This window comes from Rhincodon typus, chromosome 2 (genome assembly GCF_021869965.1).
Source record: "Rhincodon typus isolate 14 chromosome 2, sRhiTyp1.1, whole genome shotgun sequence".
In the NCBI taxonomy this organism is placed as follows: Eukaryota; Metazoa; Chordata; class Chondrichthyes; order Orectolobiformes; family Rhincodontidae; genus Rhincodon; species Rhincodon typus.
Window position 1 is genome coordinate 144,306,547 of NC_063333.1, and position 14,807 is coordinate 144,321,353.

General features: G+C 37.9%; 1 protein-coding gene across 7 annotated transcripts in view; it reads left to right on the forward strand.

Annotated features, from left to right (window-relative positions):
* pign (phosphatidylinositol glycan anchor biosynthesis, class N) overlaps positions 1–14,807 on the forward strand; it is a 97,524-nt gene that overhangs the window by 53,936 nt on the left and 28,781 nt on the right. For all 7 annotated transcript variants that reach the window (XR_007265618.1, XM_048616921.1, XM_048616911.1 and 4 more), the window contains 7 exons: positions 2,876–3,058; positions 3,347–3,489; positions 4,788–4,884; positions 5,788–5,880; positions 8,649–8,740; positions 11,016–11,136; positions 12,330–12,438. Coding sequence is in view for 6 of the 7 variants with exons in the window: in XM_048616921.1 (XP_048472878.1) it covers positions 2,876–3,058; positions 3,347–3,489; positions 4,788–4,884; positions 5,788–5,880; positions 8,649–8,740; positions 11,016–11,136; positions 12,330–12,438 (838 nt within the window). In the remaining variant the exon portion in view is untranslated. The remainder of the gene's footprint in view (positions 1–2,875; positions 3,059–3,346; positions 3,490–4,787; positions 4,885–5,787; positions 5,881–8,648; positions 8,741–11,015; positions 11,137–12,329; positions 12,439–14,807) is intronic.

Here is a 14,807-nt window from a genome sequence, read left to right on the forward strand (position 1 = left end):
CAATTGTTCACATTAAGAAATTAATTAGTTCCATTTTATGAACATTTTAAACACAAAATGCTGTTAACTTATTCTTTTACCATAAAATTAAAGTGTATTTTTTAATTTATTACTCTGTTTTCTGGAAATAAATAAATATCTATCTTGTTTTCCGTCTAGGAAGTATCATGTACAGCCATTCAGCGCACTACCCTGTACCTTGGGATATCTATACTTTAAAGAAAACTTTACATTTTATCTTTTAATTTTACTATTCTTAAAAATTTTATGTTCTGGTAAAACAGCGTGCCGTGCTTCTGTTTTATTTTTTCACTTGATAAAAGCTATTATGGAAACTGTCTCTACGACAGTGTTGTGAAAAGTTTAATAATGGAAAATTTCATTTTTCGTATTGATTTTGCAAGCATCCCCCATTCTATTGTGCATGCTTTAAACCATGGACCTTGATTTTACAGTGCTCCACCATGCAATAGAAGGTGGGATGCTTGGGCAGTGTTTGTCCTGCCCATTGTTTACCTGCCCACCCGTAGCCTATCGTTCATGTTATGGGGAGTGGAGGATTTGGGCAGCCTGTCAACCCTTGCCTCTGTTGAGACCCTTAGTTGCTAATTTAACAGCCACACAAGTGCCTTATCCCACTTCCATTGCAACTTTATCCACAGCGGAGGGAGGTCCAGGCTTGACAGGTAGCATGACAGTTTTTATTGTGTAAATTGGTATTGGGGAAGGTAGGATTGCTGGAGCAGAGGGGAGAAGTCTCTTTTGGTTATCCCCTGTATCATACAAACATATAAATTTGGGAGCAGGAGAATGCCACTCATCCTTGAGCCCTCTCTGCTATTTAGTAAGATTATGGCTCATCTGATTACTCCATATTTCCACTTATCCCTTTGACGTTTCACCCTCTTGCTAATCAAGAATCTGTGTACCTCTGCCTTAAAAATATTCGGAGGCTCTGCTTCCGATACCTTTTGAGGAACAGAGTTCGATCCTCATCCCCATTTCAAATGGATGACCCCTAATTTTTAAACAGTGACCCCTTGTTTTAGATTCTGCCAGATGAGCAAGCATCCTTTTCACATTTACCCTGTCAAGACTCCTTTGAGACCTGATATGCTTCAATGAATTCCCCTCTTAATCTTCTAAACTCCAGTGGACACAAGCCTAGTCTTTCCAACCTTTCCTCCTCTGATAACATGCCCATTCCATGAATTTGTTTAGTAAACCTTCCTAGTAAAGGAGCAGCCTCTCACAACTGATCCTTTTTATCTCCTTCAGCCCTGGATTTTTTTTTCAGCCCAGCATCGATTAGCTCTTTATCCTTAGGACCTGGCTATAATCCTGGAAGTGCTTCACTTGAACCTGGCACTACTACAGAATGTAGAGTTGACAGCCAGCCTGATGAGCCAGTAGCTCTCTAAAGTGGGATTTACTGCCCAGTTTTGGTGAGTAGGAGAGGATCAGAGGCCCTAAACTGAGCCAGTCAATAACCCTTCTCGAGAGAAGTCTTCCAATTAACATTCTAGCTGGAGGAACAGGGAGCATAGCGTCCCAAAAAGTCTAGTACATGGTTTACAATTCCCATTGGAGAAGCTAGTCTCTCATTATCTAGCCTCCCCAGTTACTGCCTGAAGAGCACCAGAATAAGTGAAGGCACAGTAGTTTCAACAATTTTTCCTTTTATTCATTCATGGGCTTAGGGTGTCCATAATTGCCCAGAAAGGTGCTAAATGTAAACCACATTGCTATAGGTCTGGTGTCACATGTAGACCAGGTCGGGCGAGGATATTAGTGAAGGTTAGCAACCACCAGTGGTTTCATGGTCATCATGAGACTCCTAATTCCAGATTTTTATTGAATTCAAGTTCCACTATCTGCCATGGTGAAATTCGAAGCTGAGTCCCTAGAACATTAACTGGGTCTCTAGAGTAGTCTCATGATAAAACCACTAGGCCATTGCCTCACTTTCAAGTAAACATGGACATATAGATCCCAGGCTGGTCATGGAGATAAAACTCCATCACAGGGACCTGGAGATAGGAGGTCAGTCAGCTTCCTACAAAGCCTGTTCCGCTACCCTATTATATCTTAACTTATTTACCTTAATTACTACCTTTTTATAAAAGAAGAATTTCAAATTTATTCAATTTTGTTTCAAATCAATGACCCTCAGCAGCTTCTTTTGGGAGAGAGTTCCAGATCGTATTTGTGTGAAGATGTGCTTGCTAACATCACCCCTAAATGGCCCAACTCTAATTTCAAGGTTATGCCTTCCCCAGAGGAAAACACTGACCTCATTAGAGTTCTTTGGAACTGCTGATATAAAGTATCAGTAAAAGTGACCATCTAACCATAAAGTTGTCCTAAATTCCTGACCGGTTTACAGATTAGTTTGTGGAGAGTTCCCTGTCTTTACTCCGTCTGGGCTTTTACCTGACTTCAGTGCCATGCAAATGTGGGATTATAATCACTTTATTATTTTTTAAAAAGCATTTCCTTGTCATAATTAATTGTGTAAAGTAAAGTCCTGTTAAGAATGGCCACAACAAAATATGCTCAATATCAATCTGCATAGCATCATTTTGCCAAAACTGGCAGCCAAAAATTTGGGGGGGGAAAAAAAAGTGACACTACATTGGAAATATAGTTTGCTTTTGCATAGTTTTGTTGCATATGTTGATTGTGTTGAAGCAAGACAATTTTGGCATCAGGTCTAAGTTATTTCCCACCCGCACCTTTTATTAGTGTGCACCACACTGGAACTGGCAATAGGCAATAATTGACACAAAAATTCTACAAGATCATGATAATCCAGTCATTGAGCAATATCTTTCATGCATGAAATAATTTTCAATGATCACATTTTATCTTGCAGATTAATCTTTGCAAGTCATTAATAAACCTTGCCCTGGAAGGACTCTCTTACTATCATACCTATGACCGAGTCTTCTTGGGAATCAGTGTAGTGCTGGGATTTGTGGGGTGGACAACTTACGCTTTTGTGTTGATTGTCAAACTCCATACAAGACTAAACAAGCCAGTTTGCCAGCTGGGCAAGGTAGGTGAAAAGGACCCAATAAAATATCAAAAATACCTATCCTTTGCAGTAACTTGTGAAAGCTTTAACAAAGAAACAAACATCTAGTTGGATCTTGTAAAATTGTTTTTATAATTTGGAGCCTATCAAAATTGTTTCATAACATTTAAAAGAAGGGCCGGTTTGAAATCACTAAAAGTGGTCATGCCAATGCTTCCCTGACATTTTTTATTTGTGAATTATTTGTGTAATTTGAGGCAGTTACTCTACCTCACTGCAAATCTATGTTGTATTTCATGTGCTTCACAGCTGTCCTCCAGCGATCACCTTCCTACAATATTCATTGGGGCTGGTGTGGTGATAACACTGTTTCTGCGGATTCAGAGCTGTCCATGGACATATTACATTTATTGTCTACTGCCAGTCCCAGTGTGGTACGCAGTAATAAAGGAGTAAGTGGAAAATAATTTCAATCTGATTGTTAGGTTTCCTGGGCGTCGTAGCAGTGAACAGATGCCAAAAAAATTGAGATGAAGAATGTGAACGTACCTTTTTTTTCACCTTTTATTTTTCACCTTTATTTTTCTTTTTGTTTATTTGCTAGTTGGCCATCTTGCATGCTGCTAGCATACCACTGCTGCTGCTGTGCTGACAACACAATTCACTGTGGCTGTTTTAACAGAAGTCTTTTTTACTCAAAATTCAATTGCAAGTTAATAGATAAGATCAGAATAAGAGAGAAAGTGATAGAGTCTAAGTCAGGGTTACTTTGTGCCAATGTGAATGCACAGAGTACAGTGAGTAAAGTTGGTGAGTTATAAACACACATTGCCAGGTGGAAATTATGTAATTTGGTAATTCAGAGACACGGTCAAAGAAAGGCAGGACTAAATGTTAAAAGATTCCTGAATATAAAGTTTCTTTATGGAAACAAGATAAACTGAGGTGCATGTTATATGGAGCAATAGTTTTGCAATGTGCAGTTATAATTGGTACCTTTCAGTATTGTATCTTGTTTAAAAAGCTGAAATTATTACAATCTTATGTTTGTAAAAGAGAATTTCAGCATTTTACCAATTCTAGAATTGGCCAAAATGCTTTAATTAGCTCATGATTCTTTATTCCAATTTAAAGACTACCAGACCATTCATTATAATGTCCAAGCATTAAGGCAAAAAAGTACATAAAATAATAATATTCAACCTGTGAATGTGTAAAATGCTGCTGCAGTCTGGTTGAATTACTTTCCGCGTAGACTTCTAACTTCTAAGAACCTTGAAGTTATGAAGCAATAACTGATTGATTGTTTAAAAATAGCATTGATTAAAAAATTGATTATAGTGATAGTTGGAATAGATTTACCTTACCTGGCCAACAGCAGGTGAGGGCAATAAATTTTCACAGCACTGCTTCAGAATGGTGCTGTGTAGACTACATCCAGTGGCCAGGCGCAGGCAGTGGCTCTAACCATTCCCTTTGTGGTCTGTGCCAGTCTCCTAACTAAATCCTGTTGCATGGAGAATCGAAATTCAAACTATTATTGCTACTTCGTGCGACTTCTGAGTTATGTGTTTCTAGCAAATGGTCTTCATGGAAGTATGTATCCTATGTTACGACTTTCATCTTAAGAATGTTGATTTCTGATTATTTTTTCCCTGCATGTTATTTATGAATTGGAAATTAAATTCAACTTCAACTTCTAGGTGAACTGATCCCAAATAATAATTTATCCCATTGCTTATTTTAACAGGTTTAGAATTATTCAAGACGTAATGAATTTAATTTTAACTCATCCTGCGAAATCCATGGGCTCTTTAATACTTTTTATTTTGGGCATTGAAACAATGGTAAGTAGTGTAAACCACTTTGCTAACATTGTCTTCCTATCTAAATTATAGGTGAAACTCTTTTCTGTAACTAATGGAAGTGTCCTTACTCTTTGGCACTCAACATTGATAGATATGAGTTCTGACCACAATGTCAGAAACAATTTGTGATGGACTTTCACTTGAGGCGGATATATGAGAATAAGTCAATTTACTTTTAAAACTACCAAAGCGAGGTAATTGGAAGTATTTAAAAGGAAACCAGATAAATATGTGAGGTACAAAAAATTTGAAGGTTATATTGATAGAGTTAGACCTGTGGGATTAACTTTGTCACATGGACTGCAGGGATGGTGCGCTGCTCACCACCATCAACTCAAGGGCAATAGGGAAAGGCAATAAGTGCTGGCCTTGTAGGTATGCCCACATCCCATGAATGAATAAAAGACAAACCTTCATTATCTTTCGTAATCTTTCCCAATCGAACTAAGGTACTTTTTGTAAATTATGTTATGTCTGAGCTACAGTTGAAATGCTGTGTGTAGTACATCACTTAAGCTATAAAGTACCCTTCTAATGAATTTCATGTATTATCTTTGAGTAAAATTACTCATAATTGTGCAAGTCCATCTTGAATATTGCTGCAGCTTTAGAACATTTAATTAAAAATAATTAAAGCCTATCCTGGTGTGCTTCTGTAGAGGTAACCTATTGGCATTTAACCATGCTAGTATTTCTTAACCATTTATGTTCCATTGCAAGAAACAGACATGCAGCTTGTAGTATTAAATACTGAGTATTGGCAAATCATTGCATTGTACTGCTGCAATATGTTTTCATTCCCTCCTCTGCTTTGCTTAATAGTTTTTCTGACTTTATATCTCTTTGCATTCATATCTGATGGCAGGATGTTCATTGTTTTAGATTGCGAGCTTTTTCTACCGGCAAGTCCTCATCTTTGGGCTGGTATCTATTGCCATTTGGCCAGTGCATTCAAAGCTGTTGCATCAGAACAAGGTGCCCATCTCTTATTTCATATATCTAATATGCTATATATATATATCCTGAGACAAAAGTGCTTCTTTTTGAAAGGTATATTGGTTACACTATTTATCTATCTGCATATTTATGTAAGCCTAAATCACACTTTCGCTTAGTAGTACAGAGCTTGACTATTTTTGAAAAGAGAGAGATGTTGTCGAAGCTTTTCATTTTGCAATCATCAGGGCAAGTGCAAGAATGCGAAACTTCACACGATCACAACAATTTGTACTATAATAAAGGGGGAGGCGATGGCCTATTGGTATTATCACTGGACTGTTAATCCAAAGACCCAGCTAATGTGTTGGGGACCCAGGTTTGAATCCCACCATTGTAGAATTTGAATTCAATAAAAATCTGTCTAATGATGACCACAAATCCATTGGTGATTGTTGGAAAAACCCATCTGGATCACTAATGTCCATTTGGGAAAGAAACTACCATCCTTACCTGGTCTGGTCTACATGTGACTCCAGACCAACAGCAATGTGGTTGACCTTAACTGCCTTCTGGGCAATTAGGGATGGCCAAAAATACTAGTCTAGCCAGCGACACCCTCATCCCATTAATGAATAAAAAGAAACCCAAATACTGCAGATGCTGGAAATCTTAACAAAAACAGTGATTGCTGGAGAAACTCAGCAGATCTGGCAACATCTGTGGAGAGAAAGCAGAGTTAGCATTCCTGGTCCAGTGACTAGCCATGAGAACTTGTATTGCAATGCTGATTACACTAAAAACTATATCAAGATATTCATAGGTAAACTTACAAATGTTTGCTCACATTTTACCAAGAATTAAAAGAAAATGGAGATGCTGAAAATCTGAATTGCAAACATAAGTGCTGGAAAAGTGTAGCAGGACAGTTAGCATCCCAGAATGATAGATTAATGTTTCATGTTTAACTCACTGAATTAACTTTGTTATTTCTTTAGAAATTTTTGCAAGCCGGTTGAGAGTTTCAAATATTTCCTGTTTCTATTTTAATTTTTTTTCCCTATGGAATGAACTGAATACTAATGGCTTTATAAATAAGAATCATAAATATACAAACTGATGAAATATGGATGCCTCTTTGTGTTTGAAATTTTGAGTTCAAAGTTTCATATGTTCACCATAGGAGATCTTGTGATGTAATGGTTACCGTCCTTGCCTCTGAGCCAGGGCCTCCAGGTTCAAGTCCCAACCCAGGACATGATGGCCACGGAAAGTGCATTTGTAACACGTCAGACCAAGTTGATTTATCAACCTACACATCCTTCCAATATGCCTGTGGTGGGGGTGGTAAGAAGAGTCTCCTGGTTGACCATGCTTGATGTGAAATGGTCTCCCTCAAGCCCCTGAATTCAGGCTACCTATCTGCTCCAGGAATAACAAGCTACAGAGAAAAATAATTAAGCGTATGCTATGTCATCTAATGCAGCTCTAAATGTGGGATGTTTTCTATATTTTTGTTATCTAGAGAAGATCAGACCGTGAAAGCTGTATTTGGTATTTCCAACAGTTTCTGTTTATATTTCAGATCTCCACAACTTGCAGTTTGTTTCTTTTATATCCACTTAAACATCGTGCACCACACATGAACTTTGTATTTGGGCAATAGGCTGGCTGCTCCTTGTAACTGTTTTTGGAAAGTAAAGTTCTTGGTAATTTATAATGTTTGCCTTTAAAGTCTTTTATAGCTGATTTCTTAGTCAGTATTGGATGAATGGAATATTATTTCAGCAATGAGCATTCTGAAGTCAGGTAAACAGCAAGATATATGCCAATTATTGTGCTCTGTGTATCTTGAATCTAATGTCAGAAAAGTTCTTTGCTGCAGTAGATCAGTGCTATTCAGTAGAAGTCACTATTGAAATTCTCAACCATGCATCATCCTGTTTTATCCCAGTAATAAAATTGTTGATTTTTCTGATCATCCATTTATGGGTAGACCTTAATTTCATATGAGAGGGATCTTTTCCTTTCTGTTCTTGTTTCCTTGCATTGATGCAGACATCTGTTATAAATCTCCGAGTGTCATTAGCCTTGTGGTATTTTGCAGATTAAGTATTTTGATAGATGAATATTGTAGTATTGGCAAACTATTTGAGGATGAATAGCATCAGAAACAAAATTGTAATATGTCCTGATCTTTTTACACACGTGCGTGCACACTCGCTCTCTCTCCCTCCCTTTCTCACTCTTCCACTGGGAATTCCTGCATAGCAAACATCATTACAAACCTTAACATTTTGGACTGGATTTATTTGGAGTCTGGTCAAGCAGGCAAGATGGCAGGAACAAGGTCATGCACACTGCCTCTGAACTTTCAATTTATGTAGGCAATAGCCAGACTTTCTGATGGCATCAAAAAATAATAAAATTCCTGTTTTTAAAAAAAAATTATCCATTGGAATCCTAGTATTTTATTATTGTCATAATAGTCCTGACTGAGTGAAAATGGAGAAGAAGTCTGTTTGCTTTATACATAAAGTATTCAATATATCCAGAGATGGCACTTGTACCTTTTCAGTAATTATAACACTTATTATGCACACATATGAGCATGAAACAAATGATATGTAACTTTTTTTTGTACATTGGTCAATCTCATTTTAACTTAAATTTGGAGGTGTGAAAGAATATTATAGTCCTTTGACTCGTATCATTGCATTAGTTTGAAAATATGTAAAATTTATTTGGTGTCTCAATACAGTTTATGTTAATTTTGTTTTTTATTTGTTGTATTCTATTCTCCTTAGGCCATGTCTTTAAGCTGGATCTTTTTCAGCTTCATCCTGGCTGTATTTCCACTGATGCCAGTTGTAGGCAGAAGTCACAATATTAGTCTTGTGTAAGTTTGCACGAGCTATTTTTTTAAACAAAACTTAGTTTTATATATCACTTGGAGATTGGTGGCATAATTCAGAAGAGTGGTATCCTGAGGTAGGTGTAAAGAAAAATAGAATATGAGCTTTTATGTTTTTAAACAATAATTGATGAAGAAATCATTTTCGAAACAACATTGCAAGATTTCAGACATAATTGTTTTTCTGTTTTAATGATGCAAAATGATTGAATCTGTGTGTAACTTTTTCAGTGATTTTAAAATATTAATTTTTGCTCAGCTTGAAACCGTATAGCTGTTTGGGTATATGTTTAGTGTCCTGCATAGACCAGGAAGATTAAGCCTTGAGTGCAAACTCAGCTGAACAATCCACACTGGGCAATACTGTGAGGGTCCTTGCAATTAACCTCTGTGTTCCTGGGCCTGGTTAGGCAGGGGGCAAATTGACAAGGATTTCTGGTTCAGCAGAGAAACAGAAAAAGATAGCTTCTTTCTTCATTCCAATTTGATATTACTTTAATAAAATTTTGAAAGCTTCAGAGTAAATTTGAGAGAATTGGAACAAGAGTTGATTGATAGATTGTGAATGAACTGAGAAGGAAAGAGTGCACAGTGAGAGAGAAAGGAAAAAGGGTTTTGAAACAAGAAAGATTGAAAGAGAGAGGCATGTTTAAGAAATTATTGGTTCTATCTACTGCCCCAGCCACTTGGAAATGGAGTTTGATGTATGAGGTTCATCAGTTTAGTTCAGAACAGGTGAATTGGAATTTTATTTTATGGTGAGACACAAAGAACTGTGAACAAGTGAAAGGATCTGTATAGAAATGATCTATGTGCACAAACCATTAAAAGCTGGTGCACAGGCACAAAATTTAACCAGAAGAGACCAAAGGAAGGATGATTTATATCACAAGTGGGTTGGATTTCAAAGGGGAAGAAGTTGCATCTCAGTTGTTCAGACTCTTAGTCAGATCACATGTGGAGCGTTATATTTCATTTTGGGCACTGGACCTCCAGGAAGCCTCAGAGAGGAGGCTTATTACTGATTCACCCATATAAAGTTTGAAGAGCTTATCAAGAGGACAGATTGCATAAAATTGGATTGCATTTAACACTGAGGGGTGATCTAATCAAAGTGTTCAAAATGAAAAGTGATTTAAGATAAGTAAAGAAAAAACTACTAACTCTCATGGGCGAATCCAAAATTAGAGTTGAAACTCAAAAGATTAGAGCTTCGACCATTTGGGTGTGAAATCAGGTCGCACATTTTACGCAAATGTCATGAAAATTTGGAAATTGATCTCCTACGAGTCTTTGGATACTTTCTTTATTCATTCATGGGATGAAAGCATCACTTGCCAGGCAGCATTTATTGCCCATCCCTAATTGCCCAGAGGGCAGTTGAGACTCAACCACAAAACTGTGGGTCTGGAGTCAGATGTAGGCCAGACCAGGTAATGATGGCAGTTTCCTTCCATAAAGGATATTAGTGAACCAGATGGGTTTTTCCGACAATCGACAATGGATTCACGGTCATCATTAGATTCTTAATTGCAGATATTTTATTGAATTCAGATTCCACTGTCTGCCATGGCAGGAATCAAACCCAGGTCTCCAGAACACTATCTGAGTCTCTGGATTAATAGTCCAGCGATAATACCACTAGTCCATTGCCTCCCCACTTGGTATCAATTGAAATTCTCAGGATTAAGGCTTATAGATTTTCATGAGACAAAGGTATTGAGGAATATAGAATGAAGAAGGTAAAGAAAGTTGAGAATTGAAACGGTGGAACAATCAAGCCTACCTTAAATGCATCTGGCAATTTTTATCTCCACTTCTCCATGTTACATAGTTTCTGCTGGAATCATATCCTTTCTGTGTGAAGAGGAGTTCCCTAATATCATCTGGCATAAAATTACCATGATATCATTATGTAGCAAGTGAGGCTTCAGGAAAACAAACTGCAATATGTTTAAGGCTAAACTGAAAGATTTAATGTTGAAATATTTTGTAAATTATAAATTAGAAAAATGATGACATTATACACTGGAATTTGGAAATATGCTTGAAAAGGTAAACCTTGGAGAGCTTTGGGAAAGAAGTGAGGAGTGTGACTGATAGGATTGTTCTACCAAAGAATCAACATAGGACACAAGTGACTAATTGACCGCCTGCAATGCTGCATCCTTCTGTGATTTTTAACAAACACGTGGGGCTGGTTGTCCTATGGCCCTGAGTAGGCCATATGTTTTAATTTGTTGTCTTTTATTGGAAACAGAACTGGAGCTGGAATACTGGCTGTCATCTGCAGCTTCATCTTCCTCAATTCTTTCAAGATGGCAAAGGCAAAATCAATTGAAACTACAACAATAGTGAACAGAAGCGTATACACTACACAGGTCTGCATATTTTATTTCATCCTGAACTTTTAATTTTAGCACCTTTATTTACCTTGAGGCATTTGAAAAAAATTCTTTTTTTCTTACTGCTTTGTGGATGGTAATTGACTAATATTCTCAAGTCTCATATTCTGTTAATGCTTTGAGTAATGATTTTCATCAAGTTTGTCAAATGTACATGTAACACATTAAATCTGCACAAATAATTTTAATTCAACTTAGTGATGCTCATTATCAGTGGAAAAGAAAAGGAAAGAAACTGCAGAACCTAAAAAGAAACCACTTCAGTTTCTATTTGTTTTCTTGTTCTCAGAAGTGCTGTTATGTATACAGACTATGAATTCTTCTCCCATTTTTGCTGTCCAAGTGCTATTAGATTCCTTGGGGTGACTCCTTTAAGTTGCCAATATTCATAAGTGACCCTTTAACAATGAATCTGACGTCCTGAACTCACATAGCATCCATCCTCATGGAGGCCACTCCACTCTGATTGGGAACAGTAACCCTGGCTATTTTTTTTTTTTTTGGCCACTTCTTTCAAGACTGTTTTCATACTTCAAATTATTTTTTTAAAAACAAAAGCTATTACAGTTTAAGTGTCACAGACCCTTAACCTGAGAATCTTGTAGAACAGTGTGAAACCCTGGCACCAGTTGGAACATTATATGGGTACACTGGGAGAATGAATTAGTGTTGGGTGGGAGGTAAAGGCAAAGTTTCCCTGATCAGGAAGAAGGCAAGATTTTTAGTTCATGGTTTGGGCAACAACATTTGGACACTTCTTTTTCAAAATATTTAAGGTCACATTTACATATGTGCTAATCTTTAATTATTTATAATAGCATGCACATGAAATCCATTTCAATTTATTTTGGTACAGTAGTTTATGTATCAAGCCTGGACAGCAAGTAATTTTCTGCCAGGATTTTCTTGAAATAGTTGGTGGTGATGCATTAAATATACCTCTGCAGCATTTTTGAGTATCCTTCTCTCAAACCTTGCAGCTGTTCAACATGTAGATATATGGGTGAGCAGTTTCATCTCTCCTCATTTTACAGCAGAACTAAAATCACAGATGAATTATGTTGTGAGAATATCTTATCATCATGTTGCTTAAATCATAAGGATGTTTTGGGACTACAGCATTTAACTGTATGAAAGTGATCTAATACAGAAGTGCTGTTCATTTGCAGATCGCAGGTCTTGTTCTATCAATCTATGTTGTGAACATGACACACTCCAGTTTGGCAGATAAACATGGGCTCCCTTTAGCCAGTCAGATCATCAGTTGGACAACACTTGGTGAGTGTATGCTGCAAGAATTTTTCCAAACAAAATTGATTCTTTGTAATGATGTAATCAGTGATGTTTCCATGTGGTTTTGTGGGCTCGGTGGGAAGTGCTTAATTGGCTTCGGAACTGCTGTCTGAAGGAGTGGAGCTTGGGTGATTTTTTTTTTTTTTTTTTTTTTTAAATTCATTCACGAGATGAGGGCGTTGCAGGCTAGGCCAGCATTTATTGCCCACCGCAGAAGCCAATTAAGAGTCAACCACATTGCTGTGGGTCTGGACTCGCATGTAGACCAGACTAGGTAAGGATGACAGTTTCCTTCCCTAAAAGACATTAGTGAGCCAGATGGGTTTTTACAGTAATCAACAATGGATTCTTAATAGTCAGACTCTTAATCCCAGTTTTTTATTGAATTCAAATTCCGCCATCTGCCATGGCGAGATTGAACCCAGGTTCCCAGAACGTTGTCAACAACATTTCTCCCTGCCAGTGTTTCTATACATAAAAAAAAAAAGCACAAGTAGCAACCATGGATCGCTGGCTGAACTATCCCCTTTGAACCAGAAAGAATGGTTTGGAGTTCTAGCCCAGAGATTTGAGGGTAATTGCAATTGAGATGCAGGTTGACTGACGAAATGGAATGGCTGAACAGATCCAATGATCTGAATGGCTTAAATTTTGATCCATTTCCTTGATAGCTCTTACAACAAAAAGCTATTAACCTGTCTTGAAAACTCCATTTGACCTCCAGCTGCCACTCCTAGAGTGAATTCTGATTTCTATTTCCCTTTGTGTGAAAACAAAACCTCTGTGATTTCACTTCTAAATGGCCTAGCTCTTATTTTAAGATTATACCCATGTTCTGGATTCTCCGCAGAGGAAATTGATTTTCTGTAAATCTCTTAATGCAAACTCCTCAGTTGTTTCGACCCTCAATTTTCCAAACTCCAAGCATTAATTCATGTAACATCTTCATAATTTCTTGATTATGATAAATAAGCACTAATCACCCCAACCATTGCAGATGAATGCTTGATAAGATGTGCAGAACTAATTACAGTACTCCAATTGGGCTCTGATGAAAGTCAAACCTAATCACTATTTCGTCAGTAAAATAGCCAACATCAGAGATAACTGCACATTTGATTACTCTTTTCATCTTTGCCAGCCTTGGTGTGTAGCTAACAATTCTTTTTGTGCCTCACTATTCCTAGTTTCTCGCTGCTAAGAAAATGTTCTGATTTGTTTTTCTTAGATCAAAAGTGGGTAACTTCATATTGAATTCCACCTGCTACAGTTTAGTCTGTTAATATTGTCTGCTTGTGTCTCCATGAAAATTCCTGCTCTTGCCATACAACTCATTGCCTCAAATTTAGCATAATTTGAGGTTGGTTGCCTCGCCGAGCTGGTTTGTTGTTCCGCAGACGTTTCGTTACCGTGCTTGGTAATATCCTCAGTGCAGCCTCTGATGAAGCGTCAGTGTGTTTTCCCGCCTGGTTTTTAAACTCCGGGGTCCGTTGCGATGGATTGCCTCACTTCCGGGTTTCCTCCGTAGTGGAATGTATATGGGGTCGAGTTCAATGTGTTTATTAATAGCATGCTTCGTGGAGTGCCATGCTTCCAGGAATTCTCATGCTTGTCTCTGCCTAGCCTGTCCCAGGATCTTGGTGTTGTCCCTTTCGAAGTATGGTTCTCCTTGTCCATGTGGATTGAGATGAGTGAGTATTGGTCGTGTCTTTTTGTAGCCAGTTGGAGTTCATGTACTCTTGTTGTTAGTTTCCTTCCTGTTTGTCCAATGTAGTGTTTCTCGCAGTCTCTGCAGGGGATCTTGTAGATGACATTGGTCCTGTCCATGGCGGGAAGTGGGTCTTTAGTTCGGGTGAGCACTTGTCGTAGGGTTGATGTGGGTTTGTGTGCCACTCTGATGCCCAGCGGTTGTAGAAGTCTTCTGGTGAGTTCTGACGTGTTCCTGATGTAGGGTAGTGTGATGAGTGTTTTGGGGCGTGTAGAATCTTTCTGATGCTGTTCTTGTAGGCATCTCCTGACCCAGTTCTTTGGATATCCATTATCCTTGAACACTTGGAAGAGGTATTCCTCCTCCTCTTGGTGTAGTTCCATGTTGCTGCAGTGTGTTGTTGCCCTTTTAAATAGTGTTCGTGCACAGCTTCGTTTGTGTGTGCTGGGATGGTTACTATTGAAGTTCAATACCTGGTCTGTGTGTGTGGCTTTTCGGTGTACTTTCTTTTGCAGTTCCCCATTTGTCTTGCGCTCTACCATGACGTCCAGGAATGGGAGTTGTTTGTTCTTCTCCTGCTCTCTGGTGAATTTTATTCCAGTGAGGGTGTTGTTTATGAGTTTGTGTGTCTCTTCTAATTTGGTCC